This window comes from Lutra lutra, chromosome 8, assembly GCF_902655055.1.
Source record: "Lutra lutra chromosome 8, mLutLut1.2, whole genome shotgun sequence".
NCBI classification, from domain to species: domain Eukaryota; kingdom Metazoa; phylum Chordata; class Mammalia; order Carnivora; family Mustelidae; genus Lutra; species Lutra lutra.
In genome coordinates, this window is record NC_062285.1 from 21,911,284 (window position 1) to 21,937,305 (window position 26,022).

The following is a 26,022-nucleotide window of genomic DNA, read 5'->3' on the forward strand; positions in this document are numbered from 1 at the left end:
CCTGATGCTCTCTTTTAATATTTTAATATTTAAATTCTTCCATTGATTCAGTTGAGTTAACAAATGTTATTGAACACCATCATGAGCCAAGGACAGTGAAAGGCACCAGAAATTCACTGATGAATCAAACTAGACATTGGTTCCTGCCTTCGTTACATGGGGTGGGGGAGGAGGGCAGGGAGGAGAAAGGAAGGAAACAAATAAAGGAAATATTAAGGAATTATGAGTGTTCTGGAAACAAGCAGGAGGCTGAGTTGAAGACCAACAGAATCAGAGACTACCCTAATGAAAATGACCTGAGGGATCTAATAGCTCTAGATCTTGAAGCTGGGAAGAAAGCACATTCCATGTGAAGGGACCAATATGTGCAAAGTCCCTGGGGTGAAAGAGTTCTATTTATGAAATGCTGAGAGAGGATTAGTTGGCTGGAGTATGGGTGGTGAACATGTGGCAAGTCAGGGGCAGATCACATGGGTCCTACCAGTCATGATAAGAATGTTCAGTGGTCTCCTAAATGAAATTGAAAGCTATTGAAAGGTGTTGAGTTGTGGGGTGACCTGATATAACTTGCATTTTAATAAAGCCACTTGCTGCAAAGTGGAGGACAAATGGAGGACAACAGAAGCAGAAACAGGGAGATCAGGTAGCAGGCTTTTGTATTTTAGGCAAGATATAATGAGGGCTGGACTAGGGAGCAGCTATAAAAAGAGAAAGACATAGATAAGACCAAAGGCTTATTTGGGGAGTTGAATTGAATAGACTTGGTGACAGATACAGAGCATTAAGGATAGAGATGAAGTAAGAATGGCTCCAAGTTGTCCAGAGTGAATGGTTGGATAGCTCATGTTGCCATTGACAAAATGGAGACCAGAGTGGTAATAGCGTGGGGGCAAGCCTGTGTTCTATTTTGTTAAATGTGAGCTATCTATGAAACATTCAAATAGAGCAGTCAAGTAGGCAAGTTAAAAGTTCCAAACAGAAGTTAAGGCTAAAGATACAAATTTGAGAATTATCAGCATGAACATGGTATTTTTTTTTAAAGACTTTTAAAAATCATTTGAGAAAGAGAACAAGCAAGAAGTGGGGGGAGGGGAAAAGGGAAAAGCAGATTCCCTGCTGAGGAGGAGCCCGGATGACATAGGGCTTGATCCCAGACCCTAGGATCATGACCTGAGCTGAAGGTGAATGCTTAACTGAGCCACCCAGGCACCCCACGAACATGGTATTTATTCATTCTCATGCTTACTTATTTTTCTAGGATCTTATTTTTCTTTTCATTAAATGACTAGTTATAAAAACAATACTAATTACTCACCATACATTTCACAAAGTTTCTAACTAGAATGGGCTATAAACATAACATTGTTTTAAAAGGGAGAAAAAAGTCAAGATCCACAAGAATTCTCTCTTTAGATCTGATCAAGTTGAAAAATGACCCAATAAACTAATTCAATGATGAAATTGGGATCGCTTACTTCTATGCTGACAGAGTTACTACACTTCCCTGGTCTATAACATGACATTTTTTTTTTTAAGATTTTTTTTAAATTTATTTGACAGAGAGAGAGAGATCACAAGTAGGCAGAGAGGCAGGCAGAGAGAGAAGGAAGCAGGCTCACCGCTGAGCAGAGAGCCCAATGCGGGGCTCGATCCCAGGACCCTGAGATCATGACCTGAGCCAAAGGCAGAGGCTTAACCCACTGAGCCACCCAGGCGCCCCAACATGACATTTTTTTTTTTCAATTTCAAAAAGAGGAGGGAGCTTTTAATTATAACATTAGTTTTATAACAGATGTATTAAGTAAAAATCTGGCATCTCTCTCAAACAATGCATAAAATAATACCTGATTCAGACTTAACAGATCACACAGAAATTTTTTTGTGTAAGTATCCTTCCAGTAATTCCTTCATAGTCACCTGAAGTCTATTAATTAATTAAGAACTTTGTGGGTGTAGCTCTTCTTGAAGCTTTTAAAGATAAATATGACAAGAGAAATTAAATGGGGCACCAAGGGTAAAATCTGTTTAGGGTCATTCAGAAGCTTTGTGACAACAAGCACATATGACCCAATGGATCTGTCCTGTCTTGAGTTTGTTGTTGGTATCTTCAGCATTTTTATAAGCTCTGTCAAGACAGTACTGACAACAGCCTCAACTCTAGATTTTTCTGTCATCAGTAATCAGCGTACTGTCTCAACCACCTTCTTGAAAGCTGTAAGGTTTCGTATTGTGCATGTGTTGGGTGTGGCCTTCAGCCCCATGGCTGGTATGTATGGTATCCTCATTTCTGACTCAACTTTTCGTGCCCTGATGGTGATCATTGCTGTCTTAGACAGGACTCCTTAGGGGTGATGGGTGATGGTGTTGATCATCCTTGTGATGGTACTTTTGGCCTCAACACTCAACCAAATGGATGTAGGTCCGCTTTCTGTACTAATACAGAATGGCCTGCCAGAATTGCTGGAGTGACCAGCTTCACAGATCTGTCAAATATTCAGGGAAGTTGTCATGTTATGATTGGTGTATTCAGAAGAACAGGGTGTGTCCATTTGACCATTTACCTCTGGCTAGGTCCCAGCAACAGGTTTTGAGTTTGTAGCTTATATGGTTGTCATTTTTCTGTTGTGGTTCTTTATAGCACTTAACCCCTGGACACTTCTATCAGATACAATGGAAACTGAAATACCATTGAATGAAGAAAACAAAGTGAGAGCTAAAAAATGCATGATTATGGATATTGATGGCTACCCAGGTGTGGTACCAGTTATGGTCACTGAGGTACAATGTTTCCTATTGTTTTAGTCATTTTTGAGGGACACAGAGTAGGTGACATCCACCAAAGTAGCTTAGGTTGGCCAATCACAGGAACTCTTAGAAGAGGAGTGACTGTGTTCTTTCCACTGAAAACTCACTCTCATTCTCTTTAGGCCTTTTTTTAATCTTTTTTTTTTTTTTTTTTTTTTTTTTTTTTTTTTTTACTGTCTCAGTCTATGTGACATGTGTTGGCAGAAATGTCCTCTTAGCAAAATCATTCTGCTTCTTCTGAGAGAGAGAATATTTTGTGAGTGGTTCTTTGATATCCTGAGGTTTGGCACTGTGGGAAACGCTTGGTTGAAGACTGTCCAAAAGAACACAGTGGCTTGGATACTCTAAAGATCAACTTCAGGAAAGGTTACCCGATACCACCCTGCCCTCCCCAAGCTTGTTCTCCCTGTTCCTCTCTGCCCTTATGGCAACCCCAGAGGACTGAGATTTTGCTGTCTGTCCAGGGAGAAATCTGGCTTTTAAACAAGAACAGGGAGAAAGCAAAACAAGCTCAATGATTATACACATCTTGAGGGGGAGCTCAAAAGAAAGCTGTGGCTTCTAAAGTTCCAGTTGGCTGAGGCTCTTCAGAGATTGTGCCAGATTCTCCATTACTTGGCAGTGGAATCTCTGTCAGCTACTCAAGCGAAGAAGGCTCCACACTGGATCTGCTTCCTTCTTCATGCTCTGCAAGGTTGGCCTGGTGGTCCTCACTGGGCGAGGAGTGGCCCCCTGGATGGTAAAAGCAAGAGTCCCGTTACCTGTCTTGTGGCACACACATACCACAGGTGCTCCCGTCTGGTGTTTCCTGCAGAGCTGCCATGCAGGTGGGGAGGTGGCCCACGGCAGTCAGGGGCCGATGGGGTACCTGGGATATGGAAGTAGACTCTTCTGACAAAAGCAGTTCTTCCATAATCCATGTGTATTCACAGCCTACTGACACATGGGCGCAAGGCCCAGAGAGAAGTCCAGACACAACCAGAGAAAATCAGGACTTGGTATTGAGACCCAAGGTCAAGATCACAAAACACATAGAGATCTTGCACATCTCTTAACCTGGTATTTCCTCAAGGAAGTTAAATCTTGCCTGATAAGCAAACTGTCATATTCAGAGACATGGATACCTAGAGACTGTCAATCCCACACCCTTCCTTCTTGTCTGTTAGAAACTTCAAATCTCCTCTTCTGTCCGCACAGCTCAAGAGCCAGGACTTGGGGGTTTTGGAATTAACCCCTCAGGTGGAACGTGGTAGTTGGCAGAACACACTTTAGGATCATCTGGAATTCATTCAATTACAGGCCACTGTGTCTAGCATGATAAGAAATTATCCCTATTACCTGCTTGCCAAGAGCTGCTCCTGATTTCCAGGAAACTGAGGGAAAAGAAGAGACAGAATCCTCTTTGAAATATTGCAATTTTTATCAAAGAAGCTGGTGAGGTTTTTTTCCACCTCATCAAGACAATAAATGTGAATTACAGAGTTCTGATGGTCACAGCATTACAAGGTTTCCACATACTTCCTTTTACAACATGAGCAAACCCTGACCCATCACAACTGACATTTCCATGAGACAGGAGTCTCTCTAGGGACAATTTCTTTGCTTTCTCCCACAGCAAAGAGAAATGATGCTTTGCACAAAGATCTAAGGTTCTGTCCAGGACCACATAATATCTGGCTTTTCCCTTCCCTGAGTTAATATTCTAAGATTGGACAAGAGAGACAAATCATCAACTCATAAATATTCGTTAATGGTAACTATAAAGGGGATATAGGCACAGGTTAGTGTTGGGAGAATGTCTTAGACCCTTTGGGCTGCTCTAATAGAAAGCCATAGGCATTCTAGTAGATTCTAGTAGATTTGGTAGGCCAAGAAACAACAAACATTTATTTCTCACAGTTCTGGAGCCTGGGAAGTCCAAGATCAAGTTACCAGCAGATTCAGTGTTGGGTGAGAACCTGCTTCCTGGTTCATAGACAGTAGTCTTCTTTCTGTGTCTTCACCTGATGGAAGGGACTGGAAGCTCTCTGGGGTCTCTTTTATAAGGGCACTAATTCCATTCACAAGGGCGCAACTTTCACTACCTAATCACCTTCCAAAGACCCCACCTCCTAAAACCATCACACTGGGAATTAGGTCTCAACGTATGAGTGGGGTGGGGGGTGGGGGGAGAGGCAAACATTCAGTAGAGAGCAGAGGGTATAAGGGAATTTACAAAAAGTAGTGCAGGAAGATTTTAGCATCAACAGCTCCTGGTTAATTAACAGAAAGAATGGAAAAACTGAAACTCTGGTTAACTCCCATGCTATTTGGCTATCCTGCTTTTACCTCAGGGATTATGGGATTATGTGAGATTTCTAACAGCTTTAAGGAAATGCTATCTCTTTTTTTTTTTTTTTAAGATTTTTTTATTCATTTATTTGACAGACAGAGATCACAAGCAGGCAGAGAGGCAGGCAGAGAGAGAGGAGGAAGCAGGCTCCCCGCCGAGCAGAGAGCCCAATGCGGGGCTCGATCCCAGGACCCTGAGATCATGACCTGAGCCGAAGGCAGCGGCTTAACCCACTGAGCCACCCAGGCGCCCCAGGAAATGCTATCTCAATGCAAAATGATTCTGAAATTGAGCTCATCAAAAATCATAGTCCGAGGCCATCAGAATCTCCTGGGATGCTGCTGAAAGGCAGATTCCAGGACCTCAACCCAGCTCTTCTTAATCAGAATCAGAACCATGAGCCCAGAGGAATCTGTATTTTTGAATATACTCCCTATGTGGCTCTTATGCCCACCACGGTTTGAGAACCCCTGCCAAAACCCCAAATCAGGAGCAAGCCCGCGGAGTCTCGAACTTTCCTGTCCTTAAAGAAAACATAAAGTTAACAGAAAAGAGAGCATGATCGCCTTGAGGAGTTCTCTCAGACTCCGGGAGAACTCTGTGTACATGAACTGTAATCAGACCCATAAGGAGAAAGCTGTGATAGGAATGGTTTTCACTCAACCCACAAAGCTCATTGCCTGAGATCAACAATCTTTGCCAAAATCTAATCGTGCAGGGACACCATGAATAACTTTTAATATTTTAAAGCCCCCACAGCACAGCCAGGATCTCCAGCCAACTCAGGGAGCCTTTCCAATGTCAGTGCCATCTTTTGTTCAACATTGCTGCCTGTCAGGGACCCTTCCAAATCAAAAACATTATTTATAGAATGCTAAGGAAATTCTAATACCAAAATATGTATTGCACCAGTTTGGATAAAAGTTCCAGCGGAAGAAATCTTCTGAAACATTTTTATGACAACATCTATTTAGGCTTGACCAAAAACAGTGTTTTAAGGAAATTTTCTTATTAGATATTTGGATACAATATGAATTCTCTAAGAAAAACCAGAAGTATGCAAGGGCAAATTGTAATATTACTATTTTTGGTTATATCTTCTTTTTAGTAAAAAAAAAAAAAAAGTTATATTAAGGGCAGCCATCCTACATCATGAAATTCACCAACTGCCCTCTGCTAATTTTGAAAACTATTACCATATTCCTGTTCTCAAGAATTTTGACGTACTAGGGAACCCTGAGGAACAATTAACACCTTCAAACTTGTACTATTTAACCTTATTATTTTGTTATCCAGTTTATAAGGTCACCTGGGCAGTTTTTATTGGTTTGCCCTCTTCTGTGCTGCTGGTCAAGCAGCCAGCGCCTGAGTCCCACTCCCAGATTCTCATTTTACAGGTTCGAGGTGAGGCCCAGGCAATTAAAAAGGGCAATCTGGCTGGAGATGCCCATTTATAGCCAATGGAATAGGTTTTCCCTAAGATAGCAGCAGAAAAGAAATTCTCACTAAGACAGGGGCCTTATATTCTTCATAATTGAAGGGTTTCTAAATTAACATTTTTCAGCCTCCAGTTTTGCCACGCCAAGCTTGTGGTTTTGCGCATCCCATAGTTACGGAACCTAAGTCCCCAGCAGTTTCAGGGCCTAATTCTTCCTGCATCTACTAGAGTAACTTAGTGGCTCCAAACACAAAGGTCTGAGAAAAAAGGAGTGTGAGTTCTGAGGACCTCCGGAAGCGAGGCCAGGTTACATATGCAGCTTTTCGAGTGTTAAGGCACCGAACTAGCGAGACACGTTGTGTCCTTGGTTAGGTCAACTGCGCCGAACCTGACACATCACGGCGTTCTGAAGGTAGGAGTGTCTGGTGGCTCAGAGCATTTGCCTTTGGCTCAGGTCATGATCCTGGGGTTCTGGGATCAAGGCTGCAATCCAGCTCCCTGCTCGGGGAGGGGGACTGCTTCTCCCTCTCCCTCTGCCTGCTTGTAAGCTCCCTCTCGCTTTCTCTATCAGTCAAACAAATAACATCCCTAAACAAACAAACAAAAAGCTGCTTTGAATGCAGATGAATCGAAGGGAGGACCAAACGGAAGGTGCCTGCTGTGTTTGAGGGTGTGACTCCTGAATTCTAGCCTCTACCACGTTCACCCCACTTTACGCGCCCTATCTACAACCAGTGGGTTCTCCTCTCTGGTTTTGCTTCAGATTTCCTGTCTGGCATCTGTTCCTACCTTCCCCCTCCCCACTGAGATGCTCTTTTCTCTCATCTTACAGGACGGTGCTCAGGTCTTCTCTCCAGTGGCCCCTCTCTCAGAAACTTGTCCTGACATTCAAAGTGGTTCTCTAATGAAGCATTCAAATGAAGCATAATTTGGGGGGCCTTCCCTTGCATGCATCCCTTTTGAGCTCTTGGACAGGGTCCTAGCCTTGTTTTCACACAGTTGTGTTTTTTGAAATGAGATGTGCCAAAGTAAGATATTCTAACCGGAAATGATTCAGACTCTCTACTCCTACTACCCTTCCACTCAACTCCTTCTTGTGTCGGATAGTATGGGAATGATCGGGAGCACTTTTGGGAATCAGGGCAAAGGGACATTGAGTTTGGAATGTATTTGGTTGGTTTAATGGAATAATATGTTTATGTGGTTGTCGGGATAGGTGTATCGGTCAGGGTTCAGGCAAAGAAAGGGGACCAGTAGGAAATATCAACATGATAGATGGATGATAGATATAGATAGATACATAGATGATAAATAATAGGTAAAGGTCTCTAGAGACATAAGGAATTGGCTTATGTAACTGGGAAGACTGTCTGAGCCAGTCTGAAGTCCACCAGGGAGGCCATCACAAAGGGAAGATCTGGAGCAAGTTGGAACTCCACGGGCCAAAACAGTTTCCTAAAAGCAAGAGTCTGGCCCCAGCCCCACCCCAGGGAAAGCCTAAGCCCAATTCTGAGAGACCATTTAACTGATTAAGCCAGGCCCACACAAGATAATATCCCCAACTTAAAGTCACCTGATTTAGGGACTTCAGTTACTTCTGCAAAATCCCTTCACAGAGCAGCTAGATTCACTTTGGACTGAATACTGTGGTTCAGCCTCCTGAAACCATCGTGTCAGGCAGCCACCTCGAGGCTTCTGGGAACGCACCTACCATCCACTGTATCAGATTGTCTGGAGAACCAGAATTTATTCAGTAGTGTGAGCATATCCTAATGTGCCCAGGATCCATGTAAGTGGATTTAGAAACACTGAAACACTTGCAACCAGAGGCTAGTCTACAGAAATTCCTCCACTTACCACAGGGAAGAAAACTGAAGTAGAAATTTCAGTTGTCATCCAACCAATTCAAAATGGAAGGCTCAAGTAAGGTAGCATATACACTTTACCTGGAAGTTGGAAAAATATTTTTGGAACATTTCAGAAAAACAACTGAGAAATTCTTTTATAATTCCTGGCAGACTGCACATTTGGATGTATAGAAAGTATACCTTATTTTGTCATTTTAAAATTTATTCGTCAAAGGGGGCACCTGGGTGGCTCAATCAGTTAAGTAACAGCCTTCAGCTCAGGTCCTAATTCCAGGATCCTGGGATCAAGCCACACCCGGGCACCCTGCTAAGTGGGGAGGTTACTTCTCCCTCTCCCTCTGCCTGCCCCTCCCCCTACTTGTGCTCTCTCATGCTCTCTCCCTCTCTGTCAAATAAATAAATAAAATCTTTAAAAAATTGTTAAAAAATTAGAATAAAATGCAAGTCCCTTTAAATTATTAGCTGATTTGATACAAAATACCAACCTCACCAAGCACTCATAATATACCATTATAAAAATGTCAACAAACTGATTAGTGATTATGACCAGATTCAGAGGTATTTACAATTACTTGTTACATACACATGCACACACACAGGAACTCAAATGAATGAATGCCCTAAGTATTAATGCTTATAGATGAATGAAATTCAAGAGGTTTTCCCATAGTTGACCTTAATCCTAATATTTATACTACATTATCAATCACAAGTTAAAGAGTTAAACTATAAACTATGAAAGAATTTTTCAAAACTTTGCTCCATCATGCTGAAGACTGCATTATCTTTTTAGTCTCTCTATAAAAAATACGGCAAAACCATTGTCGTTTCAAGGGGTGTGGTGGTTAATTTTACGTGTCCACTTGGCTGGGCCATGATGCCAGATATGGGCTCAAACATTACTCTGGATGTTTCTGTGAAGGAGTTATTTTGGATGAGATTAACATTTAAATCAGTGGGCTTTGAGCAAAGCACATTATCCTCCTTAGTGCAGGTGAGGCTTGTCTAATCAGTTAAAGGCCTCATCAGAACAGAGACTGACCTTCCTTGAGTGAGTCCGCCAGCAGAATGGCCGCCTTCAGACTCAAACTGCAACTCTTCCCTGGGTCTTCAGCCTGCTCACCTATCCTGTTCATTTTGGAGTTATCAGATACCTGCAATTGCATGAGGCTTTTCCTTAAAATATCTTTCTCCCTTTAGATAGATGAGAGCTAAGTAGATAAAAAATAGTTGAATGTTAGATAGACACATTCTATTGGTTAAGTTTCTCTGGAAGACTCTGCCAAACACAAGGAATAATCAGAAAGAAGTGTTCTGAAGTATGTGATAGGCTGAATTGAGTCCTGCACCCCCCCCCCCGCCAAATTCCAATGGGTGAGGCCTCATCCCTAGTAACTCGGAATGTGACTATATATGAAGATAGGATCTTTAAAGAGGGTATTAAGTTAAAAACACAGTCTTTAAGGTATGACCTAGTCCAGTCTAACTGGTACCTTTATACGAGGAGGTAGGACCCACACAGAGACACAAGGAACTCCTGCACACAAAGGAACAGCTAATAAAGGGGTGGGAAGTGGGCAGCCATCTGCAGGCCAGAGGGAGAGAGACATCAGAGCACCCCACCTCCTCCCGGCCAGTACAGTGACCTTGAACTTCCAGCCTTCAGAACCGTAAGCTGTAGGAAAGCTGAAAGAAAATAAACGTGCATTGTTTAAGCTACCAGTCCCTGGTGTTTCATTATGGTAAATCCTAGAAAATGAATACAAAATAGATCAGGCAGTTAATTATTAAAAAATAAATCATAATTTGTCCTGAATTTATGATATTTATTGTAGCTGCCAACTTTAAAAACTGTGTAACGTCTTCTTTTTTCATTTTGAATAAATTTTCACTTTTGTACCTACTTTTTCGTGTTACCTTTTTTCAAGAGGGTAACTCCCAAAGTTAACCTCTTGGACACACAAAACTCAGCTCTGGTATTGCTGAAACCATGTCTACATCCGTCACTGCTCCATTAAAAGCTTAAGACAAATTATATTTCAAATTATAACTATGTGAAGTGAGGGCTGTGCTACCTCACCTTACTGCGGTCATCATGCTGCAAGACATACAGATAGCAAATCATTATGTTGTATGTCTTAAACTGATGCGGTTATATGTCAACTTTATATCAAGAAAGATGAAAAAAATGTTAAGATTTTATTTATTTCCTTGAGAGAGATATAGAGCACGAGCGCATGAGCAGGGAGAGGGATAGAGGGAGAAGCAGACTCCCCGTGGAGTGGAGACCCTGATGCAGGGCTCAGTCCCAGGATCAGGACGCTTAACCAACTGAGTCGCCCAGGGGCCCCAAGCTGAAAAAATATCTTAAGCCCATTTCATCCAGTGGATCTCCCATATCGTTGTAAAATGATCTGGGCTGTGCACGTCTTGTGGACACGCACTGCCCCGTACCTGTATTTGAGTCTCCAGTGGGTGGCTCCATGTCTGGCACATGCGCCGGGCGCTCCAGAAACACCTGACGGACGACTGGGCAAACATACAACCAGAGGCACTAGCAACTACTGAAAAGTGAATTCAGAATCTGCCAGTCTCTACAGATACCAATTCTAGTTTTAGAGTTCAAGTTACAAATGATTGACATTGTCTGAGCTCAACTGGGGGAAAAAATATCCTTAAGAGTCTTCCAGCTGCTGGATTCTGATGCAAACCTGAGGCAAGGAAGCTGTCGAAGAAAGCAATTAAACATTTGGTCTGCCAGATAGAATTTCTGATAAAGAAATGAAACAACTCACCTCCCACAACCAAGACCCAAACTGCATACAACTGCTTTTCTCCACCCTAGCTGTCTCTTGCCCACCAAAATATCCCTGATATTTTATTACTGTGTTTGGATATTTGTGTAGATACAACTGAATTAACTATTTGATTATATACTTGAGTAGATAATGTGAGTGCAAATCTAATGCTCAGCACTGTGCCAAATGCGGACTGTCTGTAGGAAAGGCAAGACGTTTCATTCTGAGATACGTGTTTGACGTCTAAAATGTTTTCTGTGAATATGTGGCTCTGAGTTTACTGACTTTTGTAAATGATTTCTAAATCATGCTTTTATGTATTTCTCCTTATTTTATATTTCTAGTTCTCTCCTGTATCTTATGGGAAAAAATATACATGTATTAGGAAAAGGAAATATACAGAGACTATACAGTGTATACATATATAAGGAATATATACTGCATATAATATATATATGTATAATATATTTTAGTATGTGTAGTATATATGTATATATACTTATTATACATTATATAATATACAGTATAGTGTATATATAGCATATCTATATACTATGTATAGAGATAGTATCTATATGGTATATATCTTTCTATATAGGGTACATATACTATGTATACTCTATGTATACTATATATAGTATTTATTATAGATACTATAATATAGATTATATATAATATATATACTACAGGGGTGCCTGGGTGGCTCAGTGGGTTAAGCCTCTGCCTTTGGCTCAGGTCATGATCTCAAGGTCCTGGGATCGAGCCCCACATCGGGCTCTCTGCTCAGCGGGGAGCCTGCTTCCCCCTCTCTCTCTGCCTGCCTCTCTGCCTATTTGTAATCTCTCTCTCTGTGTCAAGTAAATAAATAAAATATTAAAAAAAATATAATTACTATTATATATATATACAAAATAGGCCTCATATCTAATATAGACCTCTCTGCCCACCTGTGATCTTTCTCTGTGTCAAATAAATAAATAAAATCTTTAAAAAATATATAAAATACAGTATATACAATATAGTATATATATATGCACTATATATCTATAATAGTTATTATATATATACTATGCATATGTATATCTGTAATATATATCTGTATCTATCTATATGATATACTATATATATAGTATCTGTAATAAACTATGTATATATAGTATATGTCTATATATACTATATAATAAATATAATAGATACATATATGGTATATATGTGATATATGTATAGTATATATTGGTATATATAATATATATGGCATATATTCCTAAAAATATATCCTAATATATATATTATATTAGGAAAGTCATTCCTTTAGCATAGTTCACTACAAGACAGCTGTGATTCTACAGTCATTGTTCCCATTGCTATTTCTTCAGATGGAAAATGCTTCATTCTTACCAAGAAAATAAAAAGCAACTTGTCGTCTACTGTTTCAAGTATGAGAGGGAATTGTTTGTGCTCAGCAACCTTTTCCACAACTACCTGCCTCTCACTTCCTATTTCTTTCCTGTTACTCATCTGAGTTGGGGTATTAGAAACTCCATCCTCATCCTACCCAATGTTCGCTTCTTCATCTGTTTTGAATTACAGACTTACCTGAAAATCTGCCATTTTCTTCCCAGAAAAAAAAAAAAAAAGAAGGCACAAACACAAATTAGCACAGCATTATGTGTGTAATTTTTGGACGTTCCCAGACCTCTTGACGCCGTCTGAGTCCAGTCCTGGGACTGCAGGTCTTGACAAAGGCCAGGATGAGCTGATAGTGTGGTAGCTGCGTGAGATACGAAACCTCCCAAGTATTACACAATGAACCAGGAAGCTTTATCTAAGGCAACATTTTTTAAGACAAAAAGGAATGATTAATTATTAAAGTGAGAAAAAGATATTTAGAGACCTAACTTTCAGTAACAGTGCCTTTATTGAATTCTGACTTGAACCAGTGTTACAGGAGAAGATCTGGGGAAATTATGCAAGTCACTATGGGAAAATAATTCATTTTACACCTATTTTAGCAACACATCTCTCCCAAATAGATGGAGGGTTTAAAGAATTCCTCTACTAATCATATTATTTATTTTCAGAGTAAAGTATATGGTAAACAGATAAATAAGTCTTACTTAAAAGAAAATTGACATTTACCAAGATCACCAAAATACACATATATTAAAAATAGACCTTGTCTTTGATGTTTATTTCACATTATCTAAGTACATCCAGTTATGCAAATTTACATTTTTATTTCACATCTTTGTATTCCCGATATACATATTACAGGACAAAGAACACCTTTGCAAGATTCAGCCTGGGAAACCCTGCTCAGAAAAAAACAAGATTCTCAGCTGCCTCATTCTTTCTGCATGTGTACAAATACAATTCTAAGTAACTGAAGTAAAAATCAAGACTGGTAAGTGAAAACAGTGACTAAATTTTCATGCCACCTGAGGTTATCTGTACCTGAATTTTTAAACGGTCTTCTAATTACCGAATATTGCTTTGGGAGCTCCTTGATCTATTTCAGGAAGCTTAGGTCTTTGGAGTTCTTCTAACCCACATGCTTTTGATCCTGGCTACACACCAGTGATGCTTAAATTTTAAGTTGGCATTCTTGTGCTCTGTGTTCACCTAAGCTATTTTTCAAGTGGTAGTCCATATCTTTATCCCTCTTTCGTGAAAATCCCTTGCCAGACTAGAACATGAGCAATTATTTCTTCAATTAGGCAAAGAAAAAGGACAGTCCATTTCACTACAGTACAAATTTTTAAAGAAACAATCACATTGCATTAAAGACCTTAACATTTTAGTTATAATGTTATGAAATTCAAATATATCGAAATCCCATTAGGACACTAGATGCCTGCGTGTTCATTCTGTTCAATGTTGCCCATGAGATCTTTCATATCACTAGTTCCTGGACTCGATCTGCTGTTAAAATAGAGAGTGTTCTCAAAAGTGCTTTCTTGAGGTAAAGGTACACGTCTTTTCTTATAAAAGAAATACGCTGCAAGGCCAGCACCCGCCACGATCAGGAGGACCACTATGACCACGACTCCTGCCACGCTAGAAGACGGTTTGGAAGGATCCATCTTCCTTGGGTCAGCTAGAAATAAACAGAATCGTGAGGAGAAAGATGGAGAGAGGCAAAAGATAGAATGCTATGGAGAACAAGACAACTTTCTTTTTGGAAAAGCTAAAATGCATAAATGTCCTTTCATGTCAAATATTCCTCGACGTTTGTCAGACAGAAATGCAGGACGTGAAAACAGAGTCCACGTAACCTAGAGTGTAAGATTATTATTCAGTTGCAGGAATATTCCATTTCTTAGTTAATCAGTTCTTTGTTGTTGTTTTTAAGGATTTATTTATTTATTTATTTGAGAGAAAGAGAGAGAGAAAGTGAGAGTGTGAACAAGAACAGGGGGAGGGACAGAGAGAATCTCAAGCAGACTCTGTACTAGGCAGCAAGCCCTGCACAGGGCTCGATCCCAGGACCCATGAGACCATGATCAAAGCCAAAACCAGGAGTCAGATGCTCAACCAACTGAGCCATCTAGGCCCCCTGTAAACATCGGTGTTTTAAAATATGTACACCTGTTTCAAAATAATTTAATGGTGCTTACATATACATCATATGAAGATAAATAGATAATCATCATGTTGATGATTTTAAAAAAGCAAAGGAGAAAACTAAGGAAAAGAGAAAATCAGAGTAGAGGGAATCTGAACTCATGAGTCTAATTAGTTAATAAAGAACACCCAGGAGGCTAATAAGGAGATTGCAAGCAAACCATTAATGTCACTCTGTGAGTTTTTCTAGCTGCTGACAAAATTGGTGAAATAAGGTCAGTTACCTTCAGTTACCTGGTTCAAGTTGTCTATAAAAATAACATTTAAAATATTGCTTAAAAAAAAAAAAAGAGGAAAACCACAGGGATTCTGGAGAGGAATCTCTCCTGTGGTTTCCACAAGACACCTCTGTAATACAGCAATATTTTCGATAATATCTATGGTAAAAACCCCAACCTAACTCCCAGGCCTGCTTTCCTAGAGCATCATTCAAGGGAGGCTGATGACGTATTGACAAAGGTTAATGTAACTCACAATTCTACTGAATACAGAGGATATAGGAAGGTATTATTATGGTTTTTAAAACATACAAACTGTATTGATATATTACTAGTACAGAACTTAAAATCTCATAGTGGTCTTACCTCTTGTTGTAATTAACGAATGTGTAGGTTCAGCATCAACAACTGTTGGTGAAATAAAAAAATTAATTAAATACTTATAAAACCCCAGAATAACTGCATGCAGATAGCGACTATTATTTGTTTCACAGATGCATGGAATCCTCCATATTTGGTCCATGGTGATATGATATATAGAGATAGATGACAGAGGATAGATAAATAGAATTTAGAAGACCTATGTATGTATCCATCCATCCATCCATCCATCCATCCATCCTGATTCAACATCCTACAACTGTAGGGAGAGTTTGAATACAATAAAATTTCTGAAAATACAATCCACTGAGTTGCATTTGACCCACTGATACTGACCCTCAAAATCTCCCAACCCATCCAAAAATAATGTATTCTAGGCTGTTTTGAAATTGGGCCACTGAAGCCTAAGGTACCACAAGGCACTTGAATGAAAAGTAAAATAAAACTCCAACACTCCACCGAAGTGTCTCAAACAGAGTTTTAGAAGACTAAAGAACAACACAATTCCTAAATAATAAAATCTACTGGGGGTAGAGTGTTAATTTACCTAATTTATTTATTTAATTCTATTATCTAATTAATAATTTTATCTCTCGGGAAGGATATTATGTGAAGTGGAATGGCATAAAAATATTATTAAAGTCTAGAGAGTACTACATCGTGGGCATAGAACACTATTAATTCCCCCAGTTCTTGTATTTACATGATCTGCTGCTTAATGTCAGAAGGAGATTTAATTGGTCTTACATGATTTATCCCACAGTGAATTCTGATCCCTCTCCAGAACCCCAATCCCTTCTGGTTTGGTGGAGAGGGCAAACTTTATCCCTTTTTCCTTTTATGCCATAAGGCTTTGCAAGCTGACTCCTCAAACCACCTGCAACTCTATAGTCTGTATGCCTGGGGATCCCATCATAAATGTATGGATGTATCTAAATCATTATGTCAGCTTTGCACACAGAGTTTGTCCACTCAGAGCTGCGGACAACTGATCACCAGGGATTTATCGCTTACATGGGGGCGAGCTTGTATAACGGGACCTGTAACCACATTATAATCCCACACCTGACCCCTTAATATTTGGAAAGAAACTAGGATGGACTGTGAACACAGGTACTGCAAGGAGAATTCTTACTTACTTTTTGGTCTTTTACAAATATATCCTTTGTAGGAAGAACAGTGAATATTATTCCAAAATCCAGAAGATGCAGATAAAGCTACACAATCATTTCGTTCACCAGAAGGATCTCCTGTGTTCCAGTTCACAAAGGAGACTGGATTGTTGTTTATCCACAGCCATTTTCCTGATGATCAAATGAAGTCAGTAAAATCAGAGGTTAAAAATCAGCCATCTTAAAATAAATTCCACTTATTCATGCAAAATTTATAAACATATTATTTTATACTATAATCCATTGCTGTTGACCACCAGACTTTTAGTATGCAAGATTATAACCAATTATTACAGAGAAAAAAGACTTGAAAAGATTATGTTTCTTATTAGCATTATTTGAAAACTGATTCCTAATTAGTATAAATATATATACTTAAGCTTCCCTATTTTTTTCTTCCTGGCAAAAGAGAGAAATTATTTTTTAACTCTTCTTAAACTAACTTAGCTACAGAAAACACTTTAAATCAACAGCTTTCAAGATAACATAATATGGAGTCATTTAAAATTTCAGTTCTTATTTTATTTTTTTCCTTTTTTTAAATTAATCATTTTTTAAATTTATTTTCAGCACAACAGTATTCATTGTTTTTGTGCCACACCCAGTGCTCCATGCAATCCGTGCCCTCTCTAATACCCACCACCTGGTTCCCCCAACCTCCCACCCCCACACCTCTTCAAACCCTTCAGATTGTTTTTCAGAGTCCATAGTCTCTCATTGTTCACCTCCCCTTCCAATTTCCCCCAACTCCCTTCTCCTAACTCCCCATGTCCTCCATGCTATTTGTTATGCTCCACAAATAAGTGAAACCATATGATAATTGACTTATGAAAGTATAAGTTTGAATTCCCAAACTCTTCACAAATTTATCATTATTTAAGGCAAGACTTTCTGGAAAACTTTTTTTTGCACAGAACACTGTGAAATACTTGTGATTAAATAATTGTTCTGCAAATTTACCTTCAACATTTCTGAACAATCCTATCCAAAAATTGGTTTTGCTTTGAAGCGGCTCTACTCGATAAGACAGAAAACTTGATTCAGCAGCACTTTCAATGGAAACCAAAGAGGAGCCTGCGAAGTATAAAAAAACATAATGGAATGACATTTAAGTAGCTAATAATATTTTTATAATGACAGTATTGATAGTAAGAGCAATAAAAATCACCCCAACATCTCCACTTAAGGGGAAGAATGTCAAAAAGTGGACATTTATCTTCTCAAAATTTCACTTTCCCTGCTAAAAGTAAGATTTGGAGGGGAGGCTGCCTGGCTGGCTCAGTCGATTAAGTGGCCAATTCTTGATTTGGGCTAAGGTCATGATCTCAGGGTCATGAGATCAGACCCTGCACTGAGCTCTATGCTGAGTGTGGAGCCTGCTTAAGATTCTCTCTCTCCCTTTCCCTCTGCCCCTCCCCTGCTCATGCTCGCTTAAAAAAATTTTTTTTAAGCATAATTTATTTTTTGAATTATTTTTATTAACATAAAATGTATTATTTGCCCCAGGGGTACAGGTCCGAGAATCATCAGGCTTATGCATTTCACAGCACTCACCATAGCACATTGGGGAGGCCCAATGTCCATAACCTAGCCACCCTCTCCCTAACCCCCACTTCCCAGCAGCCCTCAGTTTGTTTTGTGAGATTAAGAGTCTCTTACAGTTTGTCTCCCTCTCAATGCCATCTTGTTTCATTTTTACCTTCCCTACCCCCCCACAACCCCCACCCTGCCTCTCAACTTCCTCAGAGAAATTTGAGGAAATTATCAGAGAGATCATATGATAATTGTCTTTCTCTGATTGACTTATTTCACTCAGCACAATACCCTCTAGTTCTATCCATGTCAGTTGCAAGAGGCAAGATTTCATTTCTTGTGATGGTTGCATAGTATTCCATCATATATATATATATACCACATCTTCTTTATTCATTCAACTGTGGATGAACATCTAGGTTCTTTCCATAGTTTGGCTATTGTGGACATTGCTGCTATAAACATTCAAGTGCACGTGCCCTTTCAGATCACTACATTTGTATCTTTAGGGTAAATACCCAGTAGTACAATTGCTGGGTCGTAGTGTAGCTCTATTTTCAACTTTTTGAGGAACCTCCATGCTGTTTTCCAGAGTGGTTGCACCAGCTTGCATTCCTACCAACAGTGTAGGAGGGTTCCCCTTTCTCTGCATCCTCTCCAGCATCTGTCATTTCCTGACTTGTTAATTTTAGCCATTCTGACTGGTGTGAGATGGTATCTCACTGTGGTTTTGATTTGTATTTCCCTGATTTAAGCATAATTTTTGTATAAGACACTGAACGAGCTGCTGAAAGACATGCAAAGACCAGTAGGACGTGCTTTTTTTTTTTTTTTTTTTTTAACTCTGCTGTAATGTTTCACTGGCACTTCAAGTTCAACATGTACAAAACAAAACTCATAAAATTCTTGCCCTGAAATCTTATTTCTCCTTAGCTCTTTATGTATCAGTGAACAGCAACGGCAGCATCTTTCCACTGGCTCAGGCCTGAACATGAGAATCATTCTCGACTTCCACCCTTTCGAGTGCCTACGCCCAAATTCTGTTGATTTTACTGCTTAAATATTTGTCACATCTGTCTGCTTCTCTGTGTTTCTATTACCTTTACCTTAAGAATGGCCACTAGTATCTCACACTCAAATTATTGCAATAGCTCTCATGGTAGACAGAATCTAAGATGGCTCACTTTGATCCCTGCCTCCTGATATTTAAGCATTCATGTAATACCCCTTTTGAGGGGGGTTTGGTTGTAGCAATGTGTCTGTGTGTGAGTTTTTTTCTATTTGACTACAATTGACACACAATGTTACATCAGTTTTAGGTGTACAATTTAGTGACTTGACAAGTTGATATATTATACTATGTTCACCAGAAGTACAGTTACCCTCTGTCCAATTACATCATTACTATATTATCACTGCATTCCTTATGTTCTGCTTTTATTCCCTTTACTTACCAATTCCTTAACTGGAGGCCTGTATCTCTCCCTCTCTCATGTTCACCCATTTTGCCCAACATTCTACCTCCCTCCCTTCTGGCAACCATCATTTTGCTCTCTGTATTTATAGTTCTGATTCTGGCTTTTTGATGGTTTATTCCTTTTTTAGATTCTATTTATGAATGGAATCATATGGTATTTCTCTGAATTATTTCACTTGGCAAAATACCTTCTAGGTCCATCGTGTTTCTAAAAAAAAGAAAGCACAATCTCATCCTTTTCATGGCTTTGTAATATTCCATTTCATATATACCGATATCACACATTTTTCCTTATCTACTTGTTTAATGATGGACATGTAAGTTGCTTCCATGTCTTGGCTATTATAAATAATGCTGCAATAAACATAGGGGTGCAGATATCTTTTTGAGGTAGTGTTTTTGTTTTCCTTGGGTAAATACCCAATAGTGGAATTATGGGATGATACAATAGTTCTATTTTTAATTTTTTGAGGAATTTCCATACTGTTTTTCCACAGTGGCTGCAATAATTTACGTTCCCACCAACAGAGTATGAGGGTTTCTTTTCCTCTACATCCTCACCAGCACTTGTTATTTCTTCTCTTTTTGATTTTAACCATTCTGACAGGTGTGAGGTGGTATCTCATTGTGGCTTTGATTTTTACCTCCCTAATGATTAGTGATGTTGAGCATCTTTCCATGTGTCTGTTAGCCATCTGGATGTCTTCTTTCAAAAAATGTCTTTTCAGGTCATCGTAGAGTATGTCTTAACAAGGTTATGGGTCAGGAGATAGCATGGATAGATGGATGGATTAGAAGAGAAAATAGGTATGATATGTAACTGACATGTCAAATGAAGAGAAGTTTTTTTTAAATGGAGTAACTAAAGGAGAGCATGGAGAAAAATAATTTAAGTTATTGAGAAGCATAGGATTTCAAGTAGAATGAATAGAAAATAATTCCAAGAAGAGAAGGAATGAGAGAGGAGACATAGAGAGGGAAGCCTAGAGCTTCTTCAAGAACGTGGCATACAGATACATGGATTCCTCTGTATTTGGTTCATGATGATATGATATAGACAAATGATGGATATATAGACCTACCTACTGGGAGGAACTTAGAGTGTTACTAGATGGCTCAGTTTGGATGGACTACTCTGGTCAACATGTGAAAAAAGACTTGGGTTAGGCCTCTCTGCAGATGGAAAGAGATTGGTATTTAAGGTAGTGATAAAGAACACTTAGTTTTTTTAGGCAGCAGGGTTAATTATTAATCTTGCTCTTAGGTATAGGACTGTACAAAGTAAAAAGAGAGAGGAAAACTGAAAGACTGGTTAGATTACTATGACATCAACATCTCTCATTAGAGTTGATTCAGTATCAGCATTAGAGTTTATAGTAAAAATCTATAGCTTTATAATAATGACAATTAATATATTTTAAGCACTTTATGCCAGACATTTCACATTGTGCATTACAAGTATGATCTCACTAGAAATTTACAACTATCTTATTAAATGAGCACTACTGTTACCTCACTTTATAGATAAGGACCCAAAAGTACAGAGGGTAAGTAATTTGTCAAGATCCCAATGATAGCAGAGGGCATGATCCAGGCATTCTGAATCTCAGAACCCTACACTTAACTGTATGCCTGCATCGCATGGTTCTGAGTCCTGGATGATCCCCTTGGTGATTGTTTTTATTGCATGATTACATATTTCATTGTTTAATATATTTAAAAGATAACAACCAATTCAAAATATTTTGGACATGTTTTGATAAATGAGAATCATTTATTTTATTTATGGGAAAACATGTCACCTAAAATTGAAAACAAAGTTTCTCCATATTCATTGCAAGTTTTTTTTTAAAAACTTGCATTGAAAACTTGGATAAAGAGTGAGCTTCATGGTGTTTTAACTTGTTCTAATTTCATTGTCTTATCCTCAGCTCTCTGTTTACCTTAAAAACAAATAGCACCCAAATCACAGTGAAACCAGCAGCCTAGAATCCACCAGAATACTCAGAATGGGGTTGGAGCTCTTTCAAAGTCCCAATTCAAATAATTTCCATTATTTTATCTGAAAGTTCCATGGAAAGTCTCACTTGCAAAGTTTGGCTTTATTTATCCTATTTCAGAACTCAACAGTGTCAACAGCCTTCTTCCTGATGGCATTTTTCAAAAACTTTCAGTGGCAATTGTCTAACATCACAGATGCCCGAGGCAGGGATAACAGGTGAGGGAAAGAGGATAACAGAGAAAAAAAACTTAAAAGGAAAAATGGGAATAAGCAGTCCACAGGGAGCTCCAAAAAACTTCAATCCATTCTTGGGAATCTAGAAGGCCACAGACATGCACTGGGGCATGTACACACCCAAGATGACATGCATTCTTATGAAAAATCTGAGGGACTCCTAAGCTCTCACCACTGGCTGACCTTGAGTGTCTGCACAAACAGGAAGGGAGGACTAAGGCAGAGTTTTAAACTACTTGAATGAATGTGGAAGGCAGTAGCTGCGGGCAGAGTCCCTCAGGAAACCCTGGGAGACTTATCGGTTCTAGGCATTTAAGGAAATCTGTTCCCAACCATGAGCTGACTCCTAAATTAAGGAAGCAGTGACTGCAGTGACCACACATGAAAAAGAATACAAGCTTTACAGAATTAGTGAAGGAAAATCACTAAACCAGAGAAAAAAACAACAAACAGGAACAGCATACTCTGTAGAATGGAAAGAATCTCATTTTGAGAGTTGCCCATCATGTTATTTAAAATGTCCAGTTTTCAACAAAAAAATATAGGAAATGGAAAAAAAAAAAAAAGAAAGTATGACCCATACCCAAGGAAAGAAGCATTTAATACTGACTGTTTCTGAGAAAGCCACACCTTTGATTTACCAAAGACCAAATCAGGTATGTTAAAGAAATAAAGGAAAACACGTGTAAAGAATGGGGAAAAAATAAGTATGCATAATATCTCACCAAATAGAGAATATTAAGAGGGAGACAGAAATTATTAAAATTTTGGAGTTGAAAATCACAATAATTGAAGGGAAAATTTTACTAGAGTAGCCTAAGAGCAGATTTGTTTAAGCCAAAGAAAGAACCAAAAAAAAATATGAGAGCAGGTAAATTGAAATTATCCAGTCTGAATATTGGGGGGGGGGGGGAGAAAAATTGACAGAGCCTCAGAGATTTGTGGGACATCATCAGATGTATCAAAATATACATAATGGGGGTCTGAGAAGGAAAAGAGAAAGAAGCAAAAAGAATACTTGAAGGAATAATGGTAAAAAATTCTGAAATTTGGGGTGCCTGGGTGGCTCCATCATTAAGCATCTGCCTTTGGTTCAGGTCATGATCCCAGGGTCCTGGGATCAAGCCTCATGTTGGGCTCCCTGTTCAGCGGGAAGCCTGCTTCTCCTTCTCCACTCCCCCTGCTTGTGCTCCCTTTCTCACTGTGTCTCTCTTTGTCAAATATATAAATAAAATCTTTTAAGAAATAAAATTTTAAAAATTCTGAAATTTGACAAAAAACATTAATGTATACATCTAGGAAACTCCATATTTATCCAAACTCCAAGTAAGATAATTGCAAGGAAATTCACACCACAAACTGTCAAAAGAAAGAGATTCTTAAAATCGGCAAGAGAGAAGTGACTCATCATGTACAAGAGAACCTCAAAAAAATCAACACTGATTTCTCAACAGAAACCGTGGGGGCCAGAGGCCAGTGCACGAGATACTCAAAAGGCTGGAAAAGAAAATGATTGTTGACCAACAACTTTCTATCCAGCAACACTATCCTTCAGAAATGAGGGAAAAAAATAAATTCATAGTTAAACAAAAATGGAGAGAAATTGTCAGAAGCAGATATGCGCTACAAGAAATACTAAAGAGAGTTTTTGAGGCTGAAGTGAGAGGATACTTGACAGAAACTCAAATCCACATGAAAAAAGCACTAATAAAGGTACCTATCTAAGTGAAAATAAGAGACTATTAATTTATTTTTTGTTTATAACTCATTTTTTAATAACAAGGAAATTAAAATGGTACACTAGAGATTATCTATTTAACATGAAAGAAAGTGGAAATGGAGAAACAGAGGAGCCAAAAGACAAAAGATATATGGCAAATAAGTAAAGTGGCAGATGTAAATCCTACCCTATCGATAATTACATCAAATATAAATAGATTAACTGCTGTAATATAAAACAGATTAGCAGAATAAATTTAACAATTAAAATAAGAAAATAAAAATAAAATTTAAAACTATCTAATTATATGTCATCTGCAAAATACACACTTGAGATTCAAAGACACAAAAAGATTGAAAGTAAGAGCATGGAAAGAGATATACCATGCAAATAGTAACTTAAAAAAAGTTGTAGTAGCTATACTGATACTTGAAAAAATAAACTTTCAGACAAAAATTTTTGCTAGAGACAAATAAGGACATGTATAATGATTAAATTTTCATTTCATTAAGAAGATATAACAATTATAGGCACATATATAACATACATATGTAAGAAGGTAGAACAATTATAGACATATATATGTAACATATACATTATGTATGTTCCATACATATATTCTATATATATAACAGGTATATATATATATATATAACATATCTATAATACCTCTCTATATAACATATCTATAACAATTATAGACATATATGATGTTACATAGATATGATGTAGAAATGAAGAAATAAAGGAACTAAACCAACATATGGTATATATGATATATATACCCTACAATAAAGCCCCCCCCAATGAACAAAGAACAGTCAAAGAGACTTCACTTGACTCAGAATGTGAAGTCAAAACTTACAGCAAGGGACTAAGATGACAAAATAGGAGGTTCCTGAAATGTCTTCCTTCAAAGACACACTAATGAACAGTTACACATGGAACAACTACCTTAGAGAAATCCAGAAACAAGCTGAATTACTCTGACATATGGGGTAACCGAGAGTATCTCTACATCTAAAGGAGTAGGAAAGGCTGAGACATACTCTATAAGGCCTATCTCCAGTAGAGCACCACATAATCAGGAGGAGTAGCCAACTCCCAGCTTTCCCCTAAGGAGGGAAGGGTTTGGACCACACCTCTAGCACCCCAAGTTTTAAAGCTTCCCCCTAAGGGACAGGCCACCAAACTACCTTGCTCTGAAAACCAGTGGGATTTGCAGCCATAAGACCCACAGGATGACAGAAAAACAAAGAAACAGTTCTTAAATGGGCACACGAGACTTCACCACAACTGTCCTCACCCCCACACTCAGGACTCAGCTAAGAGGAAACAGCAAAAATGCCCATTTTCCAGCCTTTTCTTGGAGAGGGACTGACTGTATATTTTACAACCCACTGCCTGTGGTCCAGCTGCTAATTTGCATGCATCTAGGGGCAATGTGTGATCTTCCATGAAGTCTGGGGTATCTGGGGGGTACTTCCACCACCTTTTTTCTCTGACTTGCCACAATGACAAAAGCAGGTCACCAATACTTCTCTGGAAGGAGCATGTGTACACACTTGGCTTACATATTTTCCTAGATGCCACTTGAGAGTCTGGCTTCTAATCAGCCTGCATTTATGTGCTGACTGTGATTTTCTCTTTAGGGACATCATAGGTTCCTTGCACACCCTCAACTACTGGGAGCCACTAAAAAACAAAGATGGTGGCTTAGACCATCACAAAGGGTTGAGGGACAAACAGGAGGTTGGGTTGGGTTGATTGATGAGGTTCAACTCCTACAGGACACCAGGCTTTCAAAACTGGGAGAGGTGTTTGTTTTATCCAATGTGCAGCAACCAACACAGAGAATCAAGGAAAATGAAGAAAAGGAGAAATATGTTCCAAACAAAAGAACAAGACAAATCTCCGAACGGATCTTAATGAAACAGAGGTGACTGATTTACCGGACAGAGTTCAAAGCAACAGTTATGAAGATGCTCATTGAGGTTAAAAAAGCGATGCACAAAGTGAAAATTTCAATAGAGAGAGAGAGAGAAAGAATCAACAAGTACCAAACAGAAATCGCAGGGCTAAAGAATAACGGAACAGAAACATATAGGAGTGGGATTCAGACAGGTAAAGTGCAGACAGGTAAAGTGGAAGCTAGAAACGATGGCCTCTAAGAAGAGCCAATCAAATACACCCAGAGGAGCAAAAAGAAGATAACAGGTGGCAAGCTACCTGTTTTAGGTATCTATCTATCTATCTATCTATCTATCTATCTATCTATCTATCTATCTCCCCTGTGTGTGTGTGTGTGTGTAGTATTTGACACCAAAAGCAAAAGCAACAAAAACAAAAATAAACAAATGGGATTACCACAAACTAAAAAGCTTCTGCACAGCCAAGGAAACCATCAACAAAATGAAAAG

General features: G+C 38.8%; 1 protein-coding gene and 1 long non-coding RNA gene across 5 annotated transcripts in view; both read right to left on the reverse strand.

Moving 5' to 3' along the window:
* Positions 1-1,728: 1,728 nt before the first annotated feature.
* On the reverse strand, positions 1,729-11,559 carry LOC125107926 (uncharacterized). Its single transcript, XR_007129706.1, has 4 exons — positions 9,486-11,559; positions 8,433-8,521; positions 4,144-4,178; positions 1,729-3,537 (listed from the first exon to the last, which is right to left on the reverse strand). It is a non-coding gene; the product is annotated as an uncharacterized LOC125107926 (long non-coding RNA).
* Positions 11,560-13,404: 1,845 nt separating this feature from the next.
* MRC1 (mannose receptor C-type 1) overlaps positions 13,405-26,022 on the reverse strand; it is a 122,579-nt gene continuing 109,961 nt past the window's right edge. For all 4 annotated transcript variants that reach the window (XM_047741189.1, XM_047741190.1, XM_047741191.1 and 1 more), the window contains 4 exons: positions 17,597-17,710; positions 16,604-16,768; positions 15,450-15,491; positions 13,405-14,338 (listed from right to left, as the gene is read on the reverse strand). In XM_047741189.1, coding sequence (XP_047597145.1) covers positions 14,088-14,338; positions 15,450-15,491; positions 16,604-16,768; positions 17,597-17,710 — 572 coding nt within the window. In that variant the 3' untranslated portion in view covers positions 13,405-14,087. The remainder of the gene's footprint in view (positions 14,339-15,449; positions 15,492-16,603; positions 16,769-17,596; positions 17,711-26,022) is intronic.